At 44.7% G+C, this 26,905-nt stretch overlaps 1 protein-coding gene and 1 long non-coding RNA gene across 4 annotated transcripts; one reads left to right on the forward strand and one right to left on the reverse strand.

The window, feature by feature from the left end:
- LOC131500646 (uncharacterized) lies at positions 1 to 9,624 on the forward strand. 2 transcript variants are annotated; one of them, XR_009256397.1, is made up of 2 exons: positions 1 to 1,139; positions 8,856 to 9,624. It is a non-coding gene; the product is annotated as an uncharacterized LOC131500646 (long non-coding RNA). The 2 variants fall into 2 exon arrangements; XR_009256398.1 differs by having other exon boundaries at positions 1 to 1,114.
- Positions 9,356 to 26,809, reverse strand: BCL7B (BAF chromatin remodeling complex subunit BCL7B). Of its 2 annotated transcripts, none has more exons than XM_058709919.1 (6): positions 26,593 to 26,809; positions 23,134 to 23,209; positions 13,723 to 13,819; positions 11,360 to 11,530; positions 10,704 to 10,783; positions 9,356 to 10,439 (listed from the first exon to the last, which is right to left on the reverse strand). In XM_058709919.1, exons 1-6 carry the CDS (start codon positions 26,682 to 26,684, stop codon positions 10,347 to 10,349), a joined length of 609 nt encoding a protein of 202 aa, XP_058565902.1. In that variant the 5' UTR covers positions 26,685 to 26,809; the 3' UTR covers positions 9,356 to 10,346. The 2 variants fall into 2 exon arrangements, with proteins under 2 accessions (XP_058565902.1, XP_058565904.1); XM_058709921.1 differs by having other exon boundaries at positions 23,134 to 23,226; positions 26,593 to 26,610.
- Positions 26,810 to 26,905: the final 96 nt, after the last annotated feature.

Below are 26,905 nucleotides of genomic sequence, written 5' to 3' on the forward strand. Positions count from 1 at the left end.
TGTGGCGCCGGTGGCGAATGCTCCAATAGGCGGAGAGCCGATCAGCGCTCACGGTCTACTGGCTCACGGGAGCTGCCGCTCTGCGCTTGGGTCCCGCCCCCTTTCCGGGCCGCGTAGTTGGGTTGCAGCGCACCAGAGGGCAGTATGAAGGGGTGAAAGGTCACGTTATGTAAGCGCTGGTGACAGGCCTGCGGGCCTCCAGCGGCGGAGTTGAAAATGGGGGTCAGCGGGGGACCGAAAGGCCTGGAATTCAAAGAGGTCAGACCAGAGAAGCCCCTTAACATATACAGACACTGCGCCATCTGTCACCGACGGCGACACCGACATCCGGGCACCACTGTCCGTGTGGTGCGCCGGAGGGGGAGGGGGAGCGCGCGGCCAGGGGCTTTGTCTTTCCACCGTGCTCCGCCCCCTCCTTAAAGGCGCCGCGTTCGGCCACGCCCGGGGAGGCGCGGGTGGGGCGGAAAGAGAGGAGGGGTTGGCGGGAATAAGCCCCAAGATCCTACCCAAGCGAAGGTTCTCCTGAAGAACAGCTTGAGCCCCCAGTCTTGCTCACCCCAAAGTTAACTTCTGGAAGAGAGTGTGGTGGAGATGTGGATACTAGTATGATGCTTGTTTTTAGGGGCTTGGTGGAAAGGATCATACAGGAGCTTCTTTGGAAAAATACACTAAAAGACATACCTAGTAAAGATACATCCATTAATTCTAATAGTCTTTCGCAGCACCTCCAAAGTTGAGGGCTCTGGACTGGGAGCTTCAGAGGAAAAACAAAAAATAAGACCGAGACTTGTTTCTGAGAAAACAAGAGGCACGAATAATGCCAGTTCGGTGAAGAGTGCTGTCGGAAGTGCACAGTCCCAAGACAGCAGTAACTGCCTGGAGAGTGAGGCCATTTGAGCTGCTTCCCCGAGCACACTACACCCACATAGTCCAAACCATGTCCTATCCAGGACAAGCCGAAACACTCACGGATAATTCTCTCCCTAATTAAATTGTCCCCTTCCGTTCAAAGATCTTCACTGGCCTCAGAACATACCTCCCCAGCCTGTTCTTCAACAGGGCGGAGAAAGCGGTGGTGCATGGCAGTGCCAGACCCTTTTCGTCTCATCTTGAGGTGAGAAGTCTCCCCCCAGGGAAGGGTAAGTACCAGGTCAGTCGCCATCCCAATGGAGCCTCCTCTGGTCACCTAGCAGAGATAGGACTGCATCCTCCTTCGGTAGCTATTTCTTCTAAAAGGATTATGAGCAACCTCGGAGGACAGGACATTTGAGTCGATTGTGAAAAGAGTGGCATTTCACTAAGCAGAGAAATGAGGGACGAACATTCTAGGCAGAAGGAGCCACAGAGCCTTCTTGATAGATTCAGGACAGCACACCTTAAAACGTAGGGATTTTTTTTTTTTTTAACGTTTTATTTATTTTTGAGACAGGGAGAGACAGAGCATGAACAAGGGAGGGTCAGAGAAAGAGGGAGACACGGAATCTGAAACAGGCTCCAGGCTCTGAGCTGTCAGCACAGAGCCCGACGCGGGGCTCGAACTCACAGACCATGAGATCGTGACCTGAGCCGGAGTCGGCCGCTTAACCGACTGAGCCACCCAGGCGCCCCAAAACGTAGGGATTTTGAGGTAGAAAGTATCAACAGATGAGGGTGGCAACGGAAGTGATCATCCGGGCCACAGCATGTGATGGCTAGAGTGACGTAGTTATTTGTGGCAGGGATACCAAGGGACCCAAATGTAACAAAATCAAGGGAGACAGGTGGACAGATTTGAGAGGCACAGACGAGGTGACTAATGGGACGGACATTTGCAGGACTAGATCCCCGGTAGCAGACTACACACAGGATAAGGACTCCACAACATTAAGAGACAAATTTTGGAAAAATTGATTATTTCAAAATAGTGTCTAACTGCCCATGAGAGTGGGGACCATCATCATTTCAGCGCTTGGGGCCACTGTAAGCTGAATCCAGCCCTGGTGTTGGTAAAGCAGAGATCTAAAATGGGAGAATCAGCGGGGACCTGGGTGGCTCAGTGGGTCAAGTGTCCGACTTCGGCTCAGGTCACGGTCTTGCAGTTTGCGAGTTCGAGCCCCAAGTCGGGCTCTGTGCTGACAGCTCGGAGCCCTCTTGGGATTCTCTCTCACGCTCGTTCTGCCCCAGCCCTGCTTGTGCCCACTCTCTCAAATTAAATAAATAAACTTAAAAAAAAAATAGCAAACTTTAATGTGACTCTTGCTTGGTTGGTGTCCTCCACTTCTGTGGGTCAAATTTACAAATGATAAAGTTGATTAACATGAGATTTTACCATCTTGTCCTGAAGATGTTGAGGAAAAACATAGGGGGCGCCTGGCTGGCTCAGTCAGTGGAGTATGTGACTCTTGATCTCGGGATCATGAGTTCAAGCCCCATTTTGCATAAAGCTTACTCAAAAGAATAATAATAAATTTAAAAATTTTTTAAAGAAAGAAAAAAAAATGGAAGAGACTGTTAATGTAACTATCAGTTTCCTGCTCTAATATTTTCATTGACTCTTGTTGCAGTCAAACTCTTTTTTTTTTTTTTTTTAACATGTATTTATTTTCGAGAGAGAGAGAAAGAGAGATTGTGGGCTGGGGAGGGGCAGAGAGAAGCAGAGACACAGAATCTGAAGCAGGCTCCAGGCTCTGAACTGTCAGCACAGAGCCTGATGTAGGGCTCAAACTCACAAGCCTCTTGAGATCATGACCTGAGCCTCTCAACCAACTGAGCCACCCAGGTGCCTCCTCAGTCCTCAGACTCTTAACCCAGCAAGCCCCTACTGGACTACTTCCTCCTAATTCCCAGAACTCATTAGCTTTATTCCTACCCACCGCTGGAAATGGACTTTTTTCTCCTCTGTGCATTTCAACCCAATACTTCCTTCCTAATGCCTTTTCCCAATTGTTCCAGCCCACATCCGCTTTTACTATACTCTCAAGTTTTTTTTTTACCATAATTTTAGCAAAATTCATTGTTCAGTGTGTTTTCTTTCCTAACATTTGAATAAACAAGTTAATCCAAAAAGGAAGAGATTAAAATGTGTAGCTTCCAGGGATCTGCACCAAAGCTTCTATTGCTCCAAGTCGGCTATGGCTGCTTAGTCGCAGGAATAAGACTGTCCAAGGAAGTGTAGCCATTTCCCTACATGGATCTCCACTGGGTAGTTTTAGGACATGAGCTCAGTCAGCAAGATCTGTTTCTGTGGTCTGTATCATGTGGAGCTATGCCCTGCCACATAGTCCTCGTTCATTGATGCAGGCACAGACCTTTGCTTAGACAGTTCCGGCTCCTGCCTGGGCTTTTCCTCCCTGTCCTGCTGGTTCCTTAAACTCAAAACATCCCAGAGTCACAATCTTACCGTCTTCCTTCCCTCCATCATCTGCTTTATCAGAATGGTTTTCATTTTTATTAACGGCCCACCTTCCTCACCACCTCACGGGCTCAGGTTTGACCTCTCTTGAGCTCCACGGGCATAGGATCAACCAGACAATGTCAGTTCTTGAACTGTCCTTTTCCTGCCATCCCCACAGCATCCTATTTCAGGCCTCTATTATTTCTGGCCAAAACTACTACTATAATGCCTTTCTTCTTTTGAAATGTTTTAGGGGTGCCTCTCAATTGGTAGAGCATGTAGGGTTGTGAATTCAAGCCCCACGTTGGGCATGGAACCTACTTACAAGTAAAAGTTTTAAACTCCATTAAAATTATGTATTTTTTTATGGTAAAATGAACATAGTTCCCCAAAAGAAACATTTAAATGTACTTTAAAAAACAACAACAGGGGCGCCTAAGTGACTCAGTCAGGTAAGGTCCGACTTTAGCTCGGGTCATGCTCTCACAGTTCGTGAGTTCAAGGCCCACCTTGGGCTCTGTGCTGACAGCTCAGAGCCTAGAGCCTGCTTCAAATTCTGTGTCTCCCTCTCTCTGCCCCTCCCCCGCTCGTATACTGTCTCTCTTCTCTCTGTATCAAAAATAATAAACATTAAAAAATAAAAATAAAAAAACGACAGCAATAAAAAACATCAACAAATAGTTCTACAAAAATCAGCCCTAGAGCACTTTCCCCATCCACTTCCTGTTCCCTCAAGCACTCATTTTCAAATTGTTAAACTGTGTTAAATTGGTAAAAGGAAACTTCATTGTTTTTTATGTTTTATTTTTGAGAGAGAGAGAGCAAGAGAGAGTGCGAATGGGGGAGGGGCAGAGAGAGAGGAAGACACAATCCAAAGCAGGCTCCAGGATCTGAGCCGCCAGCACAGAGCCTGACCCAAGGCTCAAACTCCTGAACCACAAGATCATAGCCTGAGCCGAAGCCTGAGGCTTAACCAACTGAGCCACCCAGGCAACCCCCGGATTCCATTTTAATGAAGTTTCCTAGGGGCACCTAAATGTTTCAGTCAGTTAAGCGGAGGACTTCCGGCTCAGGTCATGATCTCACAGCTTGTGGTTCGAGCTCCACATGGGACTCTCAGCTGCCAGCTCAGAGCCTGGAGCCTGCTTCCGATTCTGTGTCTCCCTCTCTCTCTGCTCCTCCCCTAATCACACACTCTCTCTCAAAAATAAACATTCAAAAAAAAAAAAAAATCTATGGAAGAAATTTCCAATTTCTTTTTTTTAAGTTTATTTATTTTTGAGAGAGAGACAGATTTCGAAATAACATATATGTTGCTATGTTTGTTTCTCAGTTTTAATGTTAGCTGTTGTCATTCTTCAATGGAAGATGAGGTCTCACCTCCCCCACAAATACCACACACATTCAATCATATTCCCCAAATAATTATTGCAATTGGTTAAATCCACATTCAGTGTAGAACTTATGATTATTATTCATAGATGATCCACATGGTGAACTGATTACATTTTTCTTTTGTTTTCACTGGTTTGCATCAGTCTATTTCCACTTCCTTTTCTAAGTACCTATTACTACTCTATCCCTCAACTGACACAACTCTAAGTCTCCTCTCAATACATGCAAACCTAGCAAGTCTTCCTATTTGTCCCCTGCCTCTTTCCTTTCCTAGGCATTTCGAACACAACCTCACTCCCCTGCTCTGGGCTTTCAATGGCTGGCTCCCTAAAGTCAACAAAGTAAAATCAAGCTCTTTGGTCTGGCCTTCCAGGCCCTCCACAATCTGTCCTCAGTCTTTTTCCTACTTCCCTCGAACCCCTTACTCCAGTAAACTAGGTTTATCTAGGTTTCTAAATACCATTCCCCACTAAAAGGATCCAGGGCTCCTGGGAAAAAGGAATGGGGCTAGCAAAGTTCAAGGTGAGTCAGGAACAACTTGTGCCTAAAAGTAAAGAAGTGCTCAAATAGAGATGGGGACATGTCAAAAGGACTCGGGAGCCAGCATGAAGGGATTCTAACTGACTAAATCTGGGACAATTTGAACAACAACAACAACAAAAAAAATGACAGCAACAGATTGTGGCACATTGAATGTAAGGGGAAACCATGAGCCATAGTAATATTCAGAGAGAAGATCGCTTCTAGGCCTTTTGGCTAAGATCAAGTGCAGAGAAAGGAGGGAGGGAGGGAAGGAAGGAAGGAAGGAAGAAAGGAAGGGAGAAAGAGAGGAAAGAAAAGAAAGGGAGAAAGAAGAAAGAATAAGGAAAAGGAAGGAAGGAAGAAAGAAAAAGAAAAGAAAAGAGGAAGGGCAATGTGCTATTTACAGAAGGCTGCCAGTGAATGAATGTGAAAAGAATGTTAGATTTAGAAAACTCACCATTTTGCAGACTCTAGTGAAGTAACTTGATTCAGAAATGGACCATCAATGGATACTAAAATCACTGGTCTAAGTGAATGGTCTAAGATTATCACCCGCCCCCCCGACCTACAAATTACTTATGTAAAATTGCCCTGAAAATGGAAAGATCTGGCAGACACCCTAGCCAAGTGATCGATCTCAGCATTACCAATAATGAGACAAAAGGATGTTTCTCTTGATTCAAGGCAGTGAACAATACACATCAACTCTGTAGCATTCTAACCAAAAACATTCCCCCTGAAATCCTTAGAAAATAGAAAAACCCAGTTTGTGGGACATTCTATGAATAACTGCCTAGACCCTTCAAAAATAACAATGACACAAGATACACCTATCCACCCACCTCCAACTTCTAAAAGGAAACTAAAGAGACATGAGAACTGTGTGTGCAGTGTGTGACCCTAGAGTTAGATCCTGGATCTGGGGACAGGGGCTAAAGAGAACTACTACTGTTATTGGAACAGTTGGGGCAATTTAAATATGTTCATATTAAATACTATTATTGTATCATTGTTAAGTTTCTTGGGTATGATCATGATACTCTGGTCATGTTGAGGAATGTCCTTGTTCTTGGGACATACAAGCTGAAGTATTCAAGGCTAAAGTGCCAGAATGACAGCAACCGATTTCAAGTAATTCACCTTACACCCCCCACCCCCCAAAAAAATAAAGAAAAAAAATGGCAATGTGGCAAATGTTAGTAATTGGTGAATCTAAGTGAAGGGTACACATAGTTTATTGAACTATTTCTTTCAGCTCTCTGTAGCTTTGAAAAGTCTCAAAGAGCTGGAGAAAATAGAAACTCAATTCCCTGGTTACTGCTACCCATTAACCCCGTGCTTCACTGCCACCATTTGTCCGCATTAACCTGCCCACAAGTAGTCTTTCCTCATAAGCAGAGAAAAATGTCAAGGCCCAGCCCCGAATGCCACCTCTCCAAAAGCTTTCTGTGATCTCAAAGCCTCAAAGTTTTTCTCTGGACCCTGACAGTACTCTGCCTTCTCCACCCACCGTGGCACAGGTTGCTGCCTACCTTCTCTACCTCACCAGACTGGAAGCTCCTGCAAGGCAGAGACCTGTCTACCAATTGTAATTTATATAGAGAGAACCCAGAATGTGCTTTCAATATTTGTAAAATAAACGCCATTTTCCAAGATGACAAATACCTTAGGCATGTGGAAATCTGCTCCCAGGTGCTCAGCTTTTCCATGCTCCAAATTCTCTTGTGCAGAACCCATCAAGCTCTATTGATCTTTCTTTGGGCTTATTCATATTCAATGAATTTAGTTAGTGGGCTATCTATTTTTAAGAATTCAAGTGTGGGTTCCAGCAGTCCGCAAACTGTCATTGGCTCCACAGGGGAAGGGGGGGGGGCAGGCAAAAAAAAAAAAAGAATTCAAGTGTGGGGGGCACCTGGGTGGCTTAGTTGATTGAATGTCCGACTCTGGGTTTCAGCTCAGGTCATGATCTCACAGTTTGTGAGATCGAGCCCTGCACCAGATTCTGCTCTGACAGCGTGGAACCTGCCTAGGATTCTTTCCCTCTCTCGCTGCCCCTCCCCTGCTCGCGTACTCTCTTAACTCTAAATAAACATTAAAAAAAAAAAGTTTTTTGGGGCTCCTGGGTGGCTTAGTCGGTTAAGCATCTGACTTCGTTCGGCTCAGGTCATGATCTCGCAGTTCGTGAGGTCAAGCCCTGCATCAGGCTCTGTGCTGACAGCTCAGAGCCTGGAACCTGCCTCAGATTCTGTGTCTCTCTCTCTCTTTGTCCCTCCCCCACTCACACTCTGTTTCTCTCTCTCTCAAAAATAAAGATTAAAAAAAAAAGTATTCAGTATTTCAGTAAGTTTTCATTAAAAAAAAACTTGCAAAAAGTCAATGTAAAATTGGAAAAAAAAAAAGTTTTCGAGTGTGCATATACATTGGGCCTAATAATACCCAGAAGCATTTTTTGAGTTATTTGTGAGTAACTTGTGGTCATTGCTTGATGTTTCCTCTTCTCTTTTTCTTCTCCAACCCTTACCCCATCAACATTCTGGGACGGTGGTGGAGACTGCTAGCCTGATACCTTAGAGTATCAGTGAAGTGGTGCTAAGGTGATGTCAACAGAAGAAGAGAATGGTTTCCATCTCACCTTTTCCATTATCCCACATGTTCCTTCGTGGACTCCACTCCACACCTGCTACAGTATGCTCTAGAAGGTTCTATGCAAAGGTCTATTCCCTAGCCAGGCTGTCTCCTGAGGGATAGGATTCCTGGCTTCCTGTGTTCCCAGTTCTAGCACTCGGTCACAGAGTAACTGCAAATGCCAACTGCTATCTCCTATTAGTTTTCTCTCCTGCTTTCCTCGTGTGCCACTTGATTTCAGTAATTGTCATTTACAGAAATGATTTGGTTCTTTTTCAAATCTTATTGGTCATTTTTTATGATCTCAGTACACTTTTAATAACTTCCTTTGTTTAAACACATTAAACTATACTTTAAAAAAAATTTTATGTTTATTTTTGAGAGAGAGAGAGATGCAAAGTATGAACGGGGGAGGGTAGAGAGAGGGAGATACAGAATCCAAAGCAGGCGCCAGGCTCTGGGCTGTCAGCACAGAGCCCGATGTGGGGCTCGAACTCACAAACCACGAAATCGTGACCTAAGCAGAAGTCAGACGCTTAACCAACTGAGCCACCCAGGTGCCCCTAGAATATACTTCTCTTATGTACCACTTACAATTCCCTCTCTGTGACATTCATTTGACAACTTAATAGTACATATTTCTTATGTACCCAGTTTACTTTTAAGTAAACTGTACCCTCAACAAGGGGTTCAAATTCACAATCCCAACATCAAGAGTTGCATGCTCTCTCAACTGAGCCCAGTTGGGAAAAAGAGAATAAAGAGAGTAGGGATGACAAAACAGGGCAGCAAAACTTGGGATGCTGGTCTCATCCATGATACCTGGAAGCCCCTGAGAGAGATCAGACGAATTACTTTACGGAATACTGAAATGAAATTCTTGAACATACAGAATATAGAATTCTTTTCCACTGTGACATGACTTTATTGGTTTCCTTAGGAATCAGGAGCACAAAAAGGAACTGGACGGAAAGCACATTGTGACTGCCAGAGCCTTGGGGGAGTGGCAAACACGGAGCACCTGCTTAACGGGTCCAAGGTCATGGAAAGTTTTGGAGAAAGCTAGCAATGGCCACACAGTGTTATGAATGTACTTATTGCCACTAAGCGGTACCCTTTTAAATGGTTAAAATGGTAAATTTGATGTTATATGCACTTTACCATAATCTAAAAAAGTAAAAATGAAAGAAAAAGAAAAACCACTCATGAATGCCTCCTAAAGACCTGGAGCCATGGCAAACATACACTGGTTGCATTCAGCGTGCAGAGGGACGGAAGTGTAAATCAGACTACGTGACAACTTCAAGAGGGATCTCCAAATCGTTTCTATCAGAAAGCTCCTCTGTGGGAGTAATAAGACAATTGGCAGGCACTCAGCCACCACCCCACTAGGCCCTGCCCCCACAACCTTCAAGAAAGAAGCACTCAAATACCAACAAGACGTATTTCAAATAGTTTAATTTTAAAAATATTCTATTCAGTGCTAAAATATGTCTTCACTCACTGTTGCCCATTTCCATTTTCTTAAACTTTTTTGAACAAAAAATAAAATCACAAAGTTCAATTAAACATGCAGATTTCAAAGAAGAGGGAACTTTCTAGAAAGTCTGAGCTGAAGGAGTACTGTGGGGGATGGGTACTGTTGGCAGAACCTCAAATCCTTGCTGGGGCAGAGTCTGTGGCAAGAGGCAGGGGATGTTGGAATGAAACATACAGGTGAGACCAGGGAAAGCTGTGTGTGTCTATGTGTATGTGTGTCTGCGTGTCTGCGTGTGTCTGCGTGTGTGTGTGTGTTGGGGAAAGGGGGTGGTTGCAGCAGGGGACAAAGGACTGTCAGCAGCTGGAGAGCCCATGAGAGGCAGGATAACCTCAGGAATGGGCAGAAGTGTCAGGACAGAAATCTATACAGACTTTTCCGCCCTCGTGCACAGCCTTCCCTTCCCTCCAAAGTCTCTACCAGGCCTTCTCCACCAGCAGCTTACAGGCCCCTAGCCTGATAGGAAAGTCCATGAATCTACAGTCTCCATTCAAGTTCAAGTAACCCTGGGCACTCTCTTCTCTAGAGGGTGCCTTCCACATCTCCTTCCACATCCTCCTGTAGAAGGGCCAGCGGCTCAGTCCAGAGGTTCTGGAGCAGAGACTGCTACCTGGAGGTGACAGATGAACCTTGGGATGGCTGACGCCCCAGCCTACTTGGGGTGCAAAAAGAACAGGAGTGCTCCTCTTCTCAGGAGCAAGCACACACAGGTGCCAGGGACGGGAAGATGATGCTATCACCCCAAGTCCTATGTCACCCTTCCAGCCCAGAAGGCTCCTATGTGCAAGCTCTGGAGCCCAGTGCTTGCCCTTACCCCAGCAACAAAGCACGGCCAGAACCAGAATGCAATAAATAGAGGCAGGGGGCCAGGAGGCGAAGGGTGCCAGGATGGTGCTAGCTTTCTGATGCTGTCTGCGGCACTGCGGGTTGGTCCACACAGAAGCGTTTCAGGGGTGGGGCACCTGAGTCTTCCTCTTCCTCAGCAATCTAGGAGCAGTCAGAGCATAAAATTATAGGACCATCCCTCTGTACCAGAACCTCCCCATCCACCCTAATTACAGCCCAGAAGCCCACCCCCAACCTTCTTGCCGATAAACAAACCTCTTCCCCTACCTTATAACCTGGAGACACCAGCTTCCCTTGCTGCCTCCCCACCCTGGTCATAGCACATCTGATGCTGTCAGCTCCAATTCGCATCAACAGAGTCCGGACTTGTTTTTAGAAATGGGGAAACCCAAAGTGGCTCCTTACCTGTGTCTCTAGTGGAACTGGTTCTTCCTTCGTGAGGGTGGGAGGTTCATCAGCAACTTCTGAGGCGGGCAGGGAGGGCTCTGAAAAAGCAGCAATGTCAGTAAAACTGCAGGGCCTCCTGAGACAGGAGACTCCTGTGGAATCTCCCTCAAGCTGGGGGAGCTTCCCTAAGAGCTATGTGGAGACACCTTGGGGAAGAGCAACACTGGCCAGAGTATCAATATATGTCATCAGAAGAAATTTACAGGATATAATGCAAAGAGCATAATCTCTGAAGTCAGAAGGAATGAAATTGGAGACATCCGGTTCCACCAGTTGCTAGCTATGTGATCTCAGACAAGCAGTTTACCCTTTCTAGGATTCTACTTTGTCATCTGTACATGGTAGAGATGACAGCTGCTATCTCATAGGAAAATTATACCAAGTATCAAACATGAAAAGTGCCTTACACAGAGCCTGGCACTCAATTGTGTTGCTTGTTTTCTTCTTTCATTCTGTGAGAGGGGAAAACACAACCCTTCCCCAAAACAGCTCAAACATTGACAAATGGCTCAAGGCTGCCAGGTCCATCTTCTCTAACCTCTTCCTCTAACGAACAGAAACATCAAGAGCACAGGCCCTTCCAAGATGCTCATCCTGGGCCAACTGCGACTCACCCTCGAGGATCTCCTGGCCCAGAGTAGGGGGCTGGGAGTCATCTGTGCGGAAGTCAGAGGTGTGTGCTGGGCTCAGGGACTCACTCTGCTGGGGGCTGGGGCTTGAGTTGGTGCTGCTGTCCACCTTGAGTTGATAGACGTCAGACACAGAACTCTGGTTGCTGTTTTCATCTGAAAACCAAACATGACAAAGGCAACAGCTGAGAGTAGTCATTTTTCTTGAGAGTAACGGTACAAGAGCCAAGAGCCTGGTGTCTCCTTAGACAGCCATGGGCACGACCAAACACAATGATCGCTGCTGCAGATGCCCCCAGAACCGAAGGCAAACAAACAAAGGTAGGACAAATTATCCACAGTCTAATAAGAGAGTTCATTTAAACATTTTCTGTTTCACGACATACAGTCTCAGTGCCAGATGCAGCCAAAATCTTTAAGTTCACGCAACATTTACATTTCAGGAAGGTCAGGGTATACTTAGTAATCCCTTCTTTCTTACTCACCAAGTATAGTTTGGACCGGGTATTTTCTCACTGTCCAGTGGAAAGGAGTGACGTAGCTGTGCCTCTCAACCTTTCTCACAACATGAGAGGTGTAGAAAATGCTAAAATCTGCCTGGCATTCTCGGCTATCTCAAGGAGCGTGGTGCTATCTAGAGGCGGTCACTCGGGCCCTTCAGTGGCCCAGGCTCCACTTGGCCACCTCAAGGACCAAGAAATTCCCATCTGGCATAGTCTGTCTGAAGGCTTAAAATCACCACCTAAGTTAAAAACTAAGGAGTTAAAAGCTCCTTCCTTTCCCTCCCCTCCAGCAGCTGGTCACCAAATCGGGTCCAGCCTACCGCTCTGACATCCGTGGTGTTCATTCCTTCCTCTCCTGCCACCTTAGTTCAGGCCTCCTTGTCTCTGGCTTGGCCTCCTGCAACAGGCACCTGACCGCCCTTCCTTCAGTCTCCTGTACTCCAGCCCACACCTCACACCGTTGCCAGAGAGATCCCTCTAAATCCTTCAGCGGTTCTCTGCTGCACAAAGGATACAATTCAAACTCCAGGGCTACCCTGGGCAGGCACAGATAGCCCTATCACAACTTACAAAATCTTTTCTGACCTACAGGCTTACTGACGACTGTTCCTCCACACAGCAGGCTTCCACACTGCGGCCTCGGCTCCAGCGAAGCGGACTAACCTAAGGCCTGCTTCAAGCACAGGTGTCCGGTATGACCTGCTCTTCCTGGTCTTCCTGGAAAGTCCCAATACATGCCACCAATTGGCTCGAGCACCACTTCCTCCATGTCCCAGGTTCCTCTGGGTGACCACCCTATTATGCTCCTGTTGTACCCTGTGCACACCTACGTTTACTATTTTACACACCAATTTCCACTGTGCTCTGTGCAAGCAGGCTCGGGGAATTACTTGTCCTGTCCTTGGATCTCCAGTGCAGTACCCGGTACCTGGCACACAGTAGGAGTTCAGCAAATGTTCACTGAATGAAAGGGATGCGATGTAGGCCAGATTGAGGAAATGGAGCCTCGGATGTCTCCCAGAGCTTTGTGATTATTGGCCACCCCACACATAACTAGAAAACTGTTCCCTCGTATTCTCCTTCCTCCACCATGCTCACTGACCTCGGGTGGCTGGGGGAGATGGGGAGAGGATCCCTGCACACTCCCAGCCTCGTTCCAAGCCCTTTCTAGTCTTTACTCCTACAAAGACCACGATCTTCTATGCTAAAACAGAAGCAACATTCTATTGTAAAAAGAATAAAGCTCTGTCACTTTTGAGCTTAGGCAAACACCTCTTCTCGAAGTATCGGCTTCCTTCAATAGGGATGATGATAACCGCTTACTTTAGGTCACAGGCCGAGGGGAAGAACAAAAATGAGAAGCTCAGTGCTTCTGAACAGCAGCCACCACACAGGTGTGAAGGCAGTACTGGGACCACAGTGCTGACACAGGCGGGACACTTATTGCAGGCTGGTTCCAGAGGCGGAACTTTTGCTGACAGTGGATGGGAGAGGCCCTGGCTTTGGGTGGCCTGGTCTAAGGCCATACATACAGTCTAAAGAAAAGAGCTTCTCATCCAGAGAACCAGAACCTGACCCGAAGCCTGCCACTTACTAGTTATGTACCTCGAGATATGGAACTTCATCTCTCTGAGCCTTGGTTTCCCTACATGGAAAATGAAGCTGCTATCATCTACTTTGCAGGGTTGCTGTGAGGCTTAAATTAAAAGACTTGATGTAAAGTGCCAGCAAGATACCAACAAAACAGCAGGCACTGAAGTGACACGCAAAGCTATTCTTCTCATTATTAATGGGTTCATCTAAGTGCTGCTTTTCCTGCAAGGAAGACATACGGATGCAACTCACCCTGGAATTCAAGAAGGAGAGAGGAATTGGCTGAAGCATCAGAGGGAAAGCCATTAGGTTCCCGGGCTGCTGAACTGTTCGATTTTGACTTTTCTTTCTAGAAAAGGAAAAAAAGAGGAATATGACACAGCCAAGTGGGAGACCCACAGAGAGGGAGAAGGGTGCTAGTAAGACACCACAGAGGTCTGGATTACGACTGAACAGGAATAATGACAACAGTTTGAGAATCCAGGACCCAAGGAATCACAGAATCCTGGACAAGGTGTCCCCAAGTCTCAGTGTCTCTATGCTGTAAAACGGACCCTTCCAGCACTAATATGACTCAAAAGTGAGAAACAGATACGTAGGCTTCCACTAGAGCTCCCTGCAGTTCTCTTCTGCTTCCTGCCCTGAGCGAATGCTCTATCCAACTTGTTCCCTGTGTGGATGGACAGGAAATACAGAGTACTGATTTGAGAAGGATTCTTGTTTGCGTAGCACAGCAGGAAAAAGTGAAAGAATGGACAAAGAAAGGAGTCGCTTTATATGTAATGCAAGCAGTGACGGGACAAAGGGGCCCCTCTAGTACGATTCCTGACAATCAACCCATCCACTCAAAATGATCACCCCATGTCTACCTCTGCCTAGAACATCATTTCCTTCGAGCAGGATGCAGGTTACACACATGGGTGACCAAAGTGCGGAGGTAAGCACCAGCTTGCAACACAGGAGCCCACAGGAAAGGAAATAATCCATGCGAACATTTGCAAGTGAGAGCAGCCAAAGTTTAAATCTGGGTAATCTCAAATTTACTAATTTATACTTTTTATACAAGTCTATTTATTGCACATGCATTTAATATTTGGTAACAGCTCTCAATCCTCTCTCTGCAACGAGTCAACTGTACACACTCGTGCACGTCTTTCCCTTCATTCTTTCCACATGCAGACATAATTTTAAGGCAATTACACTTTACATTTCACCACATGAACTACAGAAACACAAATTTTACTAGCTGCATTATATTCCATAAACCGTAATTCACTTAATCGCTTCTTACCTATAGGTAATTTTTTATAAATGTTTATTTATTTTGAGAGAGAGAGAGAGAGAGAGAGAGAGAGAGAGAGAGAGAGAATATCCCAAGCAGGCTCCATGCTGTCGGCATGGAACCCGACTCAGGGCTTGATCTCACGAGCTGCAAAATCATGACCTGAGCTGAAATCAGGAGTCAAAATGCTTAACTGACTGAGCCACCCAGCTACCCCTCACCTATTGGCCATTTAGCTTTAACTTATTTCGGGTTGTTTTGTTTTGTGGGTTTTTTTTCGGTTTGTGTTTATTTAATGCCACTAGGAATAAAGCCACAATGCTCAACTTTCACTTCTTCTCTGGGTCATTTTATTTTGATAAATTCACACACAAAATATTCCTTCTAGATCAAAAAGTATAAACATATGATGTTTCTTGAAATACACTGTACCTCATGACTCTCTAAAAGGATCATAGCAATGTATTTGCTACAGATGCCAACATCTGGCTTCATCATTTTTTTCTGATCTCTCATTTGTTTTAATTTTAACGATTCTGTGTTCTGTAAGATACGTATTCAGTTTGAAAATTCTGAAAATACAGAAAAAGGAAATCACCTGTACAACCAGACAACCTATCTATATATTTGTATGAAGATGGATCATGATATAATATTGCAACCTATTTCCCTCCCCCAATTATCTGTATTAAAAACATTTTCCAGGGCACATGGCTGGCTCGGTCAGTGGAGCGTGCGACTCTTGCTCTTGAGGTTCTAAGTTTGAGCCCCATGCTGAATGGAGAGAGGACTTAAAAATAAAATCGTTAAGGGGCGCCTGGGTGGCTCAGTCAGTTAAGGGTCCAACTTCTGCTCAAGTCATGATCTCACGGTTTGTGGGTCTGAGTCCCGCATTGGGCTCTGTGCTGACAGCTCAGAGCCTGGAGCCTGCTTCAGATTCTGTGTCTCCCTCTCTCTCTGCCCCTCCCCCACTCACGTGCCCACCCTCCCCCCCCCAAAATAAATAAAAACATCAAAAAAAATTTTTTTAATCTTTAAAAAATGTTTTCCCCTGTCGCTTGAATACTCTTCTAGAACATCTTTTATAATGGTTACAAAGCTTTACAAGAGAACAGGTGCATGATAACTTAATGAATTCTCCACAATACAGTCTATTTTGTTTGCAATTCTTAAACACTAAACCATATTATAATGCTCAACAATGTAGATGTACCTTGTACACATCATGATTATCTCCTGAAAATAAGTTCCTAGAGATAAAACTTCTAGATCAAAGGGATAAACATTTTGAAAACGATCCCCCCTCCACTGTACTGAGGTATAACTGACAACTAAACTGGTAAGGTATTTACAATGCACACTGGGGACATGCCAGGCCATACACTGTGGAAGGGCTCCCGCCATCCAGTTCATTAGCACCGCCATCACTGAAAACTTTTCAATGTACATGTGAGAGCAGCCTAACCTGGGTAAAGTTTGTACCAATCTACTCTCGTCAATGGTGTCTCACTCCCTTGGATCCTTCCCACTTTCTCTTCACCAATTTGATCATCGTCTCCTATTTTGCCTAATGTAGCAGATATATACTAGTACCTTAGAAGATGGCACACCACTGTGAACCACTGGAGGACAGATAAACTGATGGACCTCAGCAAACACTGCGAGAAGCCCTTGGGAGACACAAAGGGAACCAGGTCCTAGGCAGGGAGAATGTGTTGTTGTTGTTGTTTTATTTTTTTTTTTGTTTAATTTTTTTTTTTTTAACGTTTATTTATTTTTGAGACAGAGAGAGACAGAGCATGAATGGGGGAGGGTCAGAGAGAGGGAGACACAGAATCTGAAACAGGCTCCAGGCTCTGAGCGGTCAGCACAGAGCCCGATGCGGGGCTCGAACTCACGGACCGCGAGATCGTGACCTGAGCTGAAGTCGGATGCCCAACCGACCGAGCCACCCAGGTGCCCCGTGTTGTTGTTGTTTTAAATGTTTATTAATCAATTCATCTATTTAGAGAGAGAGAGCCTAACAGACTAAGACACTCAGGTGCCCCTGGCAGGAGGAATCTGAATTAGGAAATATGTGAGAAATGCATTGGGGCAGGGAAGGGCTTTCTACCAGTGCACCCCCCTCTCCACATACCCAAGAGATTTAATTGTCTGACCTTCGACCCTTAGTGGGTAATGGCACCACTAGAGCCAGGGCTGGATGAAAAATAAAGGGTGGCTCCAGAGCTCCCCTAACTTTCACCCAGCAGCTCTCTGGGGCTGGCAATGACAAGGAAGGCTGGCGGCTCCCAGATAAAGTGGCATCTGGAAGACTGGTACTAGGGACTTCCCGGGGAGGCAGGGGAAGAGGGACAGGGGATAAGGGAAAGGCTGAATCCCAAGGCTCACACAATGGCCTAAATTCACTCAGAGGAAGGAAAACCAGAGCCTGGGCTTACATCCTCCCTCAGTTACATACTTCTAGCCATGGCAGCTCAGAGTCCCCTGGGAATAAAAACTGAGTGCACAGAAGAAACTAACCAGACTCCAGAGGAAACAAGCACCAGGAAAGACAAGAAACAGAACAAGCTATACCGGAAGAAGGACACTAACAGGACACGAGAATTTCAATAAAACACTGTAGGGCTCCTCAGAAAGAAGAGGATACTGGAAAGTTGTTCTGAAGAACCACCAACTTGAGGAAATTTGGTGTGAATGATGTAATTGTAAAAACAGGACAAACATACAAAAAATAAGCAAGGATACAGAAAATTTGGGTAACATAATAAATGCTTGTTTATTGTTTAATTTCGTACCTAGAGAGTATATTTGTTTTAATCACAAGTGAATGGTCCAAAAATCAATCACGTACTAGACCAGATAAAAAAAAGTCCCGATAATCCCAAAGAACGAATATCCTACCAATTCAATAAAATCAGAACACCACTTTTAAAAAGACAGCTAAAAAATAATCCCACACAGGGGCACCTGTATGGCTTAGTCGGTTGAGCGTCCGACTTTGGCTCAGGTCATGATCTCACAGTTGGTGAGTTTGAGCCCCGTGTCGGGCTCTGTGCTGATGGCTCAAAGCCTGGGGCCTACTTTGGATTCTGTGTCTCCCTCTCTCTCTGCTCTTCCCCCACTCATGTTCTGTCTCTCTCTCCTTCAGAAATAAACATTAAAAAAAATTCTTTTTTAAATCTCACATCTAGAAATTAAAAATCATTGTATTAAACTTTGGATTAGGGCGCCTGGGTGGCTCAGTCAGTTAAGGGTCCAACTTCGGTTCAGGTTGCGATCTCATGGTTTGTGAGTTTGAGCCCCACTTCAGGCTCTGTGCTGACAGCTCAGAACCTGGAGCGTGCTTCGGATTCTGTGTCTCCCTCTCTCTCTCTGCCCCTCTGCTGCTTGTGCTCTCCCTCAAAAATAAATAACCATTAAAAAAATAATCAAAATAAAACAAACAAACTTTGGATTAAAAAGGGAAACTAAAGAGGAATTTATAAAAAACTTAAAACAATTACACTATCAATGACATTTTGATATGCATATATGTCAAAATTTGGGAGACAACTAATGTGAAAAAAAATTTTGTTTTCAGTAATCTCTACGCCCAAGGCGGGGCTCAAACTCACAAGATCAAGAGTCGCATGCTCCACCGACTGAGCCAGCTAGACATCCCTAAAGTGAAATGTATTTTTTTAAAAGAAAACAAAGCTGGAAAAAAAGTGCTAAGTTTAATACAAGGAGCTAGAAAAAGTACAACAGAGTAAACCCAATAAAACATAAAAGGAAAGAACAATGGCAACAACTAACGAAATAGAGAACAAAGCAAACAAAAGATGAACAAATTTACGAGATTTTTTTGATAAAGATTTTAGGAGAGACAATAAACTCGATCATATTATGGAAATATGAATATTATGAATAACTACATACCAATACATTTGAAAACTCTGATCAGTGTTCTTCAGCAGGGGTGTTGCTGGCATTTGAACAGGGCCAATTAATTCTTTATCATACAAGACTGAGTCATGAACTGCCAAAAGGTTAGCATTACTGGCCAACGGGGAAGTGCCCTGCCTCATTTCTACACACTTCTGGGGAAATGAAGAAAGGCGGAGGACCTAACACTGCACTCTCCTAAAGAACCAATTTCTGGGAAATACATAAAATGCAAAATAAATGCCAAAAAAAGAGAAAATCTAAATACACCAATCACCATTAAAGCCACCCTAACAATCATCCCTCAACCAAAAGCCCAGAAAGTACTAAAAGTGAGTTCTACCAAACTTAATTTTGTTCTAGAAATCAAAAGAGAGGGGCAATTGCCTCATTTGTTTTAGGAGGCTAATGTAATCTTAATGCCATAACAAGGTAAGGATAATATATTAAAAGAAAATTATAGGCCAATTTCACTTATGACCCAGATGCAAGTACCTCAAATGAAGTATCTTAAATGTGAATTGAACACCAGGTTATATGTGGGGAAGCATATCCAAGTAGAATTTCTCTTAGGCATGTAAGAATGTAAAAGGGTCAACATCAGAAATTTTATTAATTCACCATACTAATACATTAAAGATTAGAGGAGGCAAATCACATGAACATTTCAGTAAACTCAGGAAAAGCAGCTGGATCAAGTCTAACATCTATTCATAATTTTTTTTTTTTTAATTTTTTTTTTTCAACTTTTTAATTTATTTTTGGGACAGAGAGAGACAGAGCATGAACGGGGGAGGGGCAGAGAGAGAGGGAGACACAGAATCGGAAACAGGCTCCAGGCTCCGAGCCATCAGCCCAGAGCCTGACGCGGGGCTCGAACTCACGGACCGGACCGCGAGATAGTGACCTGGCTGAAGTCAGATGCTTAACCGACTGCGCCACCCAGGCGCCCCTATTCATAATTTTTAATAAATCTTAGAAAGCTAAAAAGAGAAGGGAATATTTATTTTATTATTATTATCGTTAATGTTTCAGAGGTAGCACACACTAGCGCGAGAGAGGGGCTGAGAGAGAGGGAGAGAGAGAATCCCAAGCAGATTCCATGCTCAGCGCTGAGCCCGATGTGGGCTTGATCCCGTGACCCTGGGATCATGACCTGAGCCGAAATCAAGAGTGGGATGCTCAACCAACTGAGCCATCCAGGCACCCTGGGAAGTTTTATTTTGATAAAGGCTATCTTCCCAATAAACCTACAGCAAGAGAGAAAACTCGCCCTACTTAATATTAATAAATACTAAAAACTGATGGTAAATAAAAATCATTCCAGTGCAGGAGGAGATAAAATTACAACAAAACAGAATGGAGAGCTGAAAAACAGATCTAGATATGAATATGGCACACAACACAGATGACATCCCAAGTCAGCGGAGAAAGAATAGATTGTTTAGTAAACAGTATTAGGTGAAAAAGCTCTCTGTATGAAGGAAAATTAAAATTAGATCCAGATCTCCATCATTAAAAAACAACAATAGCCAAAAACCTAACAGGACCAACTCTTGATTTTGGCTCAGGTCACGATCTAACAGTTCATGAGTCTGAGCTCTGTGTCAGGCTGTGCACTGACAGTGCGGAGCCTGCTTGTGATTCTCTCTCTCCCTCTCTCTCTGCCCCTCCCTGGCTCACACTGTCTCTATCTCTCTCAAAATAAATAAAGAAACCTAAGAAAAAACCCAAAACCTAACAGAAGATGGAGATGTTCTTTATGACCATGCAGTGGAGAATAATTTTCAAACAAGATTCAAAAAGCAAAACCCGTATGAAAAAATTTGTTTGACACAAAATTAAAGGACATTATTGACAAAGTTCTCAGACAGGTGACATGTCAGACAGATGCCTGCAATGTACAAAAGTGACCAGAGTTTTCTGTAGCTACGGTATCAATGAATCCATGCAAATCAGAAAAGACAGGAAACCCAATACAAAAAATGCAAAAGAAATCAGAGAAGAGGTATTTAAATGGATAAAAGGAAGTATGAATGGAAACCTGAAGAGAGACAATTATCAACCTCCTGAGTAATCAGAGAAATGCAAAATAAACAAAGAGCTTGAAGACTGGCAGGACTGGTTATATCGAATGCCATGAAGTTGTGGCAGTGTGAGCCCCCGGGTACCCCTGGGGAAGTGTACTAACTACGCTGGTGCAGCCCTTCTCGAGAGAGATTGGGCAGCAGTCAGTAAAAACAATTCGTGTGCACGCCCCGGGACAGCAATCCCACTCCTGGGCATCTAACCCATGAGTCCTCCAGAAGAATGGGACGGTTTAGGGGATGTCATCTGTGCTACCAAAAAGCTAGAGCTTTTGGTAGAAAGTACAGACACAGACCCATATTTGGACACTTGAAATACGACAAAGGTGGCTCTACAGAGCAGGAGGAAAAGAACAATCTTTTCAATAACTGGCGCTGGGACAAATGCACATCCACGTGGAAAAAAATGACATCAGGCCCTTACTTCAAAATACACAGAAATCAGTGCCAGGTGTGTTATAAATGGGAACTGAATAATGAACTTTTAGAAGACCACACGGAGATGATCTTTGTGGCCTCAAAGAAGGAAAAGGTAATTATTAAAAAAAAAGATTAATTAATTCGTCTACATTAAAATTCAAAACTTTCAGGGGCCTGGCTGGCTCAGTCAGGATAGCATGTGACTCTTCATCTCAGGGTCGTGAGTTCAAGCCCCACCGTGGGTGTAGAGATTACTTAAACATAACACCTTTAAAAAAAATTTTTTTTTAAAAGTTATGTACTCAAGGCAGCCTAAAGAGAGCGCAAAGACAAGCCATGGAATGGAAAAAGGTATGAAAAGTATACAATCGATGAAGGCTTTGTGTCCAGAATATAGAAAATTCCTGTAAGTCACAAGGAAAAAAACAATCAAAGAGACTTAAAGAGCCACTTTCTGAAACAGGAAATCCAAAAGGTTCAGTCCTAAACATTAAAAACATGTTCAAACTCATTAGTTATTACATAAGTAGTCACCAAACTAAAATCACAACTTATCTTTACATATAAGTAACAATACCAACTGTTGAGGATTTGGTGCAATGAGAACTCTATTCCTGGTGGGAATGTAAATTGGTACAACCACTCTGAGAAACAGTTTAGCATTAGCTACTCTAGGTCAACATACGTACACTCTAAGACCCAGCAATTCCACTCATAAGAATATCTCCTAGGAAAACCCATGCACAGGCTGACCCATATACTGAATAAGAATGTTCACAGGAGCATTGTTTCTATTACCCCAAATGGGGAACAACCCAAAAAGCCATCTACAGGAGGATCAGAGAGGTAAATCAGGGCACGAGGCCTATAATAAAATTCCAAACAGCAATGAAAAGGGACAAATGGCTCCAAAGATAACATGGGTGAATGTTACCAACCTAACGCCGAGCACAAAAAGCAAGACACAGGAAAACAGACACTTCATGATGCTGTTTATATAAACTTAAAAATGTTTACAAAGGACTAGAGAAGTGGTAAGAAAAGCAAAAGTAGGAAAGAGAATTCTAGTGGGGGAGGGGACACCATCAAGAGTCAAACACAGACCTCTGGGGAAGTTGGCAATGCTCTGTTTGTTGACCTGGGTGGTTTTTACAGGGGTACTAGTTTTATGTTTTTTCATTATACTGACCGTACATTTATGTTTTATATACTGTCGGTATGTGTTTGATATTTGAGTTTAAAAACAATTAGAGAAGAAAAGTTGGAGACAATCTACATGTTTGTCACTTAGGGAAAGTAGATAAATGTGGTCATTGCATATAAGAAAATACAATGCAAGATTCGAAGTTAATAATTCTATTCACAGCTACAGAAAGCACAGTGCTCTATAAATTTTAAAATATGAACATGATACAATGCTGTGTATTTTTCAAGAATACACAGCTATGCACATAAACCCATGGAAGAGGAATTTAAAAAGTATATATATATATTTAAAACACATATAATGTACTATAACGGACAGCTATTTGGCTAAGAGCAAGAGTCAGCAAACTTCTTACAAGGCCATGTAAGAAATATTTAGACTTCGCAGGCTTTTAGGTCTTATGGCAATTACTCAACTCTGCCATTTGAACTCAAAAGCGGCCACAGACAATAAGGAAATCAATAGGCATGGCTGTGTACTAATTAAACCATACTATCACAGGGAGCAGGCTGAGGGTGTGGTTCATCGAGCCTTGAAAAAGAGGAATGGGTTAAGGAAAGGAAATAAAAGGGGGTAAAGAAAGAGAGACTTTCCATGGATCAACCACAGAGGGTGCCCCTGACGTACTTGCAGCTCAATTCTGGGGAAATAAATTCCTTTATAATTAAGAGACAATCAAGGAAAGAAAGGAAGGAAGGAAATGGTACCTTTTTGTTGTTTTGATTTTCTTCCACACTTACCTCCTTGCTGTCTGTTACAGGAACCCATTTAAATATCCTAAGGGATGTGTCACCCACAGTCACCCACTTTTTCTCCCTGAAAGAAAGACACTTCTTAAAACCGATAAATAATGAAACAGATTTTCTGTTCATAATGTGATTTTATACTTCTCAGCAACTTACTCCTTCAATCTTTTACAAATAACTTTTTTTAATGTTTATTTAATTTTGAGGGGGGGGTGGATCTGAAGCAGGCTCCACACTGACAGCAGAGAGCATGACAAAGAGCTCAAACTCACCAACCGGGATGTCAGGACCTCAGCCCAAGTCAGACGCTTAACTGACTGAACCACCCAGATGCCCTCCCACCAATTTTTAAATTTATTTTAGTAACCTCTGCACCCAACATGCACTCAAACTCATGACCCTGACATCAAGAGTCACATGCTCTTCCAACTGAGCCAGCCAGGCACCCCACATTCCTTCAATCTTAAATGCCTTCCAAACTTCCTCTCCATCAAATTATACTTTACCTTTTGATGCAAAATCAACCCTTCCAAAAAGACGTCTCTGTCAAATTCCTTTGGGTCCAAACCCTCTATTGCCTTTCCTCATGTGCAGTGTACCAAAGCCCTTCTTACCTCACTGACTACACCAAGTACTGGCACATTTTCACACTCTGGTATCTACCTGGCATTACTTCTTTATTTTCCAAAAATGAATTCAATTCCACTGATGTTTACAAAGCCCTATTACACAAGACCCTGCAGAAGACAAAGGATGTGTTAAGATACGGTCCTGACCTCGGGAGCACAAAGAAATAACAAGTAAGGAAATCAGTGTAACACATGAAGGTGATAAGGAAGTTGAGAAGGCTGCAAGACGGTTGAGATGAGGACATCACCTGGCAAGGAGAACTCCTAGGACCCCTGTGGAACTCTAGGTTGAAACACGATTCTGTTTCAAAATAATCACAGGAACAGGACAGGATGCTTCCAAGTCTTACACTGGTTTCTGAAAGAGGTGAAGACTAAGCCACAAAAAGACTGCTTTAAGGTTTTATCTTACAAAGGAAGTTACTTAAAAAAGGAGCAGTTTTTCCCCCATTCTTGAATAAGGACGAGATTATGGACAAGCAGAGTTGGGGAGCCTGTAGTATGACTTCTGAAAATTTCAAGTCCAAATGTGAGGTTACAAAAAAAGCAAAAAAAGTAACTGTTGTGCCTGCTGATATTGAGAATGCTGTTCAGCAAATAGAAAGAAGAATGAACTACATACTTAAGACACTGAAATTAATTCCTATACAGAGCACTCCACTTTCTCATTTATTCAATAAATATTTGCTACACATGACCCTGTGCTAAACCCCGGGCACACAGGGAGCAAGATATACGGTCCCTAGCCTCACAGAGCCTCCATTTCAATTGGAAACAGACACCAAACAACTCACTTCACAGTCGCTTAATCATTAGGTTTAACCACATCAAATTTCCACTTGTGTTAAGTTGAAAAGTCATATATAGGAAATATCTTACAATTCAACCTAATACAATTGAGGAAAGTACTATGAAAGGGACCTGATTTAGACTGGGGATTTTGAAAGGTGTCCCTTGAGAAGGCAATTAAAAAAAAAAATTTTTTTAAATGTTTATTTATTTTTGAAAGAGAGAGACAGAGTGTGAGTTGGGGAGGGGCAGAGAGAGGGGGAGACACAGAATCCAAAGAGGGCTCTAGGCTCTGAGCTGTCAGCACAGAGCCTGACAAGGGGCTTGAACCCATGAGCCATGAGATCATGACCTGAGCCAAAGTCAGATGCTTAACTGACTGAGCCACCCAGGTGCCCCGAGAAAGCAATTTTTGAGCAGATCTAGTAGTTAACTAGGCAAGGAGGAAGAGAGGATAGAGAAGGATGCCTGGCAGGACATGGCTCCAGCTGAAAGATGGCCATCAACCCCCCAGGAAAAGAGGGCAGTTTGAACCAGGTGGGTAAGGTAGGAAGGATCATCTTTGATCTTTGGTCTTTAACCTAAGAGCAAGAAGGGTTCACTGAAGCGTTGTTTCTTAAGCGGGGGAGTGCTATGATAATATTTACACTGGAAAGAAAGTGAAATCACTCTGACTGCAATGTGATGAGTGGACTGAGTAATGAGGAAGAGTTGAAGCAAGGAGACCATAGAAGCTAAGAGTTCCAGGTGAGAGGACGGTCATCTGGCCTAAACTGCAGGTAGGAACAGAAACAGCCAGAAGACAAAGATGTGCCGATTCTTAGGTTTCACCAAAAAACCCCAGGATTAGATTTGGAGGGGAAAAGAAATCATTGTTTAACTAGTATGTATGAGTCCCAACTACAATAAAGACTTTACATATAAAGAGATAAGGAACTTAAACTTGAGTAGAAATGAATAAACACGCAAAAGAAAAAAAAAATTCCAAGGTAACAACGCCTCTAAAAGGGGGTTGAGGACAAAGGGCTGGAAGTCTCCCGCTGAGGGAGTTAACCCCTACTTAGACTTTAAAACTATTACTAGTTGTCAGCTAGAGAAAAGGGCTCATGAACTTGGTGCAACAGTTGTCTGTTAAAGTTTAATGTGAAAATACATCAAAGTTCCTAATACAAAATAGGCGGTTTGGGGTGCTTGAGTGCTCGGTTGAGCCACCGACTGTTGATTTCGGATCAGATCATGATCCCCCTGTCTGGCTCTGCGCTGAGTGTGGAGACTGCTTGGGATTCTGTCTACCCCTCTGTCCTTCTCCCCCACTCGCTAGCTCTAAAAAAAAAAAAAAACAAACAAAAAAAACAAAAAAAACAAACCACACACACAAAAAAATAGGCGGTCAACCGGCCCTGCAATGAACATTACACCAGCCGTTTCCAAATGAGGGTGGGGTCTCAACTGCTTAACCAACAGCTGGCAGCACCAAGGAAAAAACACCTACCCAGTTGGCTGCGTGTGGACCGGTATCAGGAGAAAGAGAGGGAGTTTGATTCCGATGACCACGCCTGTTCTCGTGACAGGTAGGTTCAGCGTGAGCTCTCACCAAACTTACAGCGAGTTACTACGCAGAGCGCTCGGTCTGGCCGGCGGGGACCCCCCCAGGGATTGTTAGAGATATTATTTGGGGCAGTTAAGAACGCAAAAGGCTCCTGAAGCAGGCGGGCGCAGGGACAGAACCGTGGAGCCCGGCGTCCAAAAGAGGTCCCGCGGCCCCAGCGCGGCCGGAAGTCGGCAGACCCTCTGGGAGACGCGCGACCCTTGGGCAGGTGGGCGGGCCTCGCGAGCCGGGCGACCCGCTGATTGGTGGCAGCCGCGCGCCCTCTGACCTCACGCCGACGCGAGCTGCCACCGCTCCTCCCGCCTTCTCCCGCTCCCCCCTCCCCCCAAGCGCCTGCCGGTCGGCTCCCACCCTGCCAGCTGGTACCGCGCTCCTCTGGGCCAGGGCCGGCGACTACCACCGGCACTCTCTGCCCCAGCCCCTCACCATTTCCGCACTTTCTCGATGGCCGCCATCACCTTCTTGATGTCGTCCTTGGCCCGACTGCGGGTCTCGGCCCGGACCGACCGGCCCGACATGGCGGCAGCGGGAGCGGCGGGGGCTGGGGCACTGCTCCCAAGACACGGGGAATCGCGCGCCTCACGCGCCGCCGCCCGCCCGCCGCAGCAGCGTCACAGCGGCAGTCTCCCCCTCCGTGCGCGCGTGCGCGAGGAAGCGCGCGCACCCACCCGCCTCTTGGGGCTCAAGGCCTCAGCGCGCCTGCGCGCCCCGCCCCGGGCGTCCCTCCCTAGGCGCCCCG

Source organism: Neofelis nebulosa, chromosome 18 (assembly GCF_028018385.1).
Source record: "Neofelis nebulosa isolate mNeoNeb1 chromosome 18, mNeoNeb1.pri, whole genome shotgun sequence".
NCBI lineage: Eukaryota > Metazoa > Chordata > Mammalia > Carnivora > Felidae > Neofelis > Neofelis nebulosa.

What these genes read in the sequence shown, in the direction of transcription:
- BCL7B (XM_058709919.1), bottom strand. Translation starts at nt 26,684, where the DNA reads ATGTCGGGCCGGTCGGTCCGGGCCGAGACCCGCAGTCGGGCCAAGGAC. An exon ending in TCTCCTTCTTGAATTCCAGG is followed by an intron (nt 11,531 to 13,722) that starts GTGAGTTGCATC and finishes TTTGGTTTTCAG; the next exon opens with ATGAAAACAGCAACCAGAGT. An exon ending in CAGTTCCACTAGAGACACAG is followed by an intron (nt 10,440 to 10,703) that starts GTAAGGAGCCAC and finishes GACTGCTCCTAG; the next exon opens with ATTGCTGAGGAAGAGGAAGA.